Source organism: Ixodes scapularis, unplaced genomic scaffold, assembly GCF_016920785.2.
Source record: "Ixodes scapularis isolate PalLabHiFi unplaced genomic scaffold, ASM1692078v2 PGA_scaffold6__148_contigs__length_123643588, whole genome shotgun sequence".
Classification (NCBI taxonomy): Eukaryota; Metazoa; Arthropoda; class Arachnida; order Ixodida; family Ixodidae; genus Ixodes; species Ixodes scapularis.
This window is the reverse complement of record NW_024609881.1, coordinates 9,253,231-9,255,980: the sequence shown is the minus strand read 5'-3', so window position 1 is coordinate 9,255,980 and position 2,750 is coordinate 9,253,231. Positions and strand designations below refer to the sequence as shown.

General features: G+C 45.8%; 1 protein-coding gene across 1 annotated transcript; it reads right to left on the bottom strand.

Annotated features, from left to right (window-relative positions):
• Positions 1 to 282: 282 nt before the first annotated feature.
• On the bottom strand, positions 283 to 1,080 carry LOC121838389 (piggyBac transposable element-derived protein 3-like). Its single transcript, XM_042294610.1, has 2 exons — positions 721 to 1,080; positions 283 to 659 (listed from the first exon to the last, which is right to left on the bottom strand). Exons 1-2 carry the CDS (start codon positions 1,066 to 1,068, stop codon positions 507 to 509), a joined length of 501 nt encoding a protein of 166 aa, XP_042150544.1. The 5' UTR covers positions 1,069 to 1,080; the 3' UTR covers positions 283 to 506.
• Between the last annotated feature and the right edge of the window lie 1,670 nt (positions 1,081 to 2,750).

Sequence of the window (2,750 nt, the reverse complement as noted above, 5' to 3'; positions counted from 1 at the left end):
CGCTCTCTTCCACGCTGTCGCGAAAGCAATGCTGGGGTTAAATTAACTGCCTGGACGCTAATAAAAATAGGAGAACACAGGATAACGTGGTAACCACCTCTTGCATTCAGCAGAATCGCAGAATGCCACGGGAAACGAAGCGTCCGTACGAGAGCGTAGGACTAGACCTACGTCATTGTGCAGTGTTGCTTCACTAGCTCACCCGGTGCCAGCGTTGCTCACCCGCTTTCGGACCGCTAACCGAGCCGGGAGAACATTTTTAACCCTTTACTGCACAACTTTTTATTTTTTCACAATTTTATTCCAGCAGAAGTAGAATACCACAGTTATCACAATACTATCACTAAAATAAATTTCAAAGTTTCGAAAAAATTTATATCGAAAAAAGATAGGTATGTTGCATATTTGCAACAAGATGGAAATAACGAAATATTTATAGCCGAATGCTAAAAATTTGTGAACCAGAGCCAAACTTGTATTTACAGACATCAGTGAGAGATGTGGCCTCATTTGCTTGTGTGATACAAAAGAAAGCAGTTATTCTTGCTTGTTGAGCACAGGTGAGTGCCACACTTAGAGCAGTAGCTCATACAAATGCCCTTGCATCCAGGAAACTTGCAACGCTGTCGCTTCTGACTCCAAAGCACCCAGTGGCCAACCTGAGCATAGAAGTATGAACAGTGAGGTTTGTAACACAGATTAATTCGCCAGTGATAATACCTGATCAATCCTGACATCTTGAGGTGGACACGGTGCTGAAGGACCTCTTGTCTTCTTCAGCTGGATGCCTTGCTCCACGGACTCATTGCTGGGCCTTCCCCTTTTCTTCAGTTGATTTTTTCCTGCTTTGCAGAGTGACGTGGCGAGGTCCACCTTGAACTCTGCTAATGGCATGAGCTTTCGTGTTGGTTGATCGGAAGTAGTCTCGGCATTCCTCCTGTACAGCAGCCAGGCATTTACAGCCGTCAAGTCGAGAATATGAAGAAAAATACGAAAGTACCATTTCTTCGATCGGAGATGGGCGCGGTAGAGGGAGATCAGAGAGTCTAAGAGATCCACTCCTCCCATGTGCTTGTTATAAGCGCCTATCACTGACGGACACGGTATGTCGCGCCTCTCCTTTTCTTTTTGGCTCCACCTTGGCGCAGTTAGGACAGGCTCTGCCCCAACAAAGGTGGACAGGAAGGTGACGGCTCTGTTGTCTTGCCACCTTGTACACGACAGCTGAATGCCATCCAGGGTCGCTACCTTCTCTTCAAAGCTTCCCCTTCCTTTCTGTTTCATTTCCTTGTCAGATGGCATGCTGATACCCGTTACTCGGTTGATCCGGACTGTACCAATGCAGTGCACGGTTTCTTTTTCCAGGTACACCTGAAGGGTTGGACAGTTGAAGTAGTTATCGAAATACACTTTGTGGTGGACTCCTCTTGGGATTAACCTGCACAATCGAACAACAATGTTCCCGCTTGCTCCACAGTCAGGCTCTCCTGCACGTCTTGGGGCAGAGTTTTCTTGTCCCGTGTACAGTTCTAGCTTGTACGAGAAGCCACTTACTCCTGAGAGAACAAATACTTTGTACCCCCATTTTTTTGGTTTCTGGGGACAGTACTGTTTCAGTGCACTTGCGCCTTTGAAAGGTATAATCTGTTCATCCACAGACAAGTGCTCTTCAAGCGGTATCAGCGACAACTGTTCATTTACAGCATCGACGAGCGGTCGTATCTTTGCAAGCCGGTCTCTATCAGGATCATCTCTTGGGCCGAGAGAGCTGTTGTCCACAAAGTGAAGGTTGTGCTTCAACTGTTCGAAGCGTGTCACCGTGAGGTGGTCAGCTACTTCGCTTACTCTGGTAGCTTCACTCCAGTACCACCTAGTGTTCTTCAGCTGAATTATAGACATCCACATGCAGGTGCCTAGAAAAACTTCAATCTCCTCGGCACTGGTGCAGAGGGGCTTACTGGCATCCTTCTGGACTGAGTACAAATTGCTCTCATTTGCAATAAGCGAAATAAGAGCGCCTGGAAAGATGAACTTGAAGTATTGGAAAGGTGTTTCCAACTCTGAAACTTCCTGCGGAAGCTCATTTTGTCCAGTGAACTTCACTGTTTCAGGATCCCGCATCAGGCTTGCATTCTTCCAGATAATTCTTCTCTTAGATTGAGTTGATGACTGATCAGCTGGTTGGCTTGCGGGAGCTTCCTCTTCGTCAGAGCTTGTACTCGCCTCGCTTGAACTGGCACTACATTTTGCAGGGGGTTGGACATCTGGGGTACAAAAAATAACAGCGTCTCGTACAACTCATACAATGAGCAGTAAAATTAATAATTTGGAGAGAAATTCTACATTGTATAGGGGACTATCTTCCCTGGCGGTTCTAAGTGTGCTCTTTGAAAGCGTGAAAACAACCCTACAACTTTGCAATTGTGTGTAGTTACACCTGACGAAGGATGGTCTCTTCCGAAAATCTCTGTCAATAAAGCCTACACTGCTTCTAATTTTATTCTCTACGTGAAAAAAAGTTGGATTTCCAGAAAAAAACATTAACTTACAATCAGAGTCATCGTCACTGCCGGAGAGCTCGCTGTCCTCACTGTCGGAAGGAATTCCACGGCTGTAAAACCGTTTGGGGTCCATTGTGTCTGCCCTACGAAGAAAAAACACCGTCGTGCACGTTGTTGCATCTGTGCAACATAGCTATTTTTTGCTTCCAAAGACAAACTTCGTCGATAATCTTAAGGTTTTTAGTATTT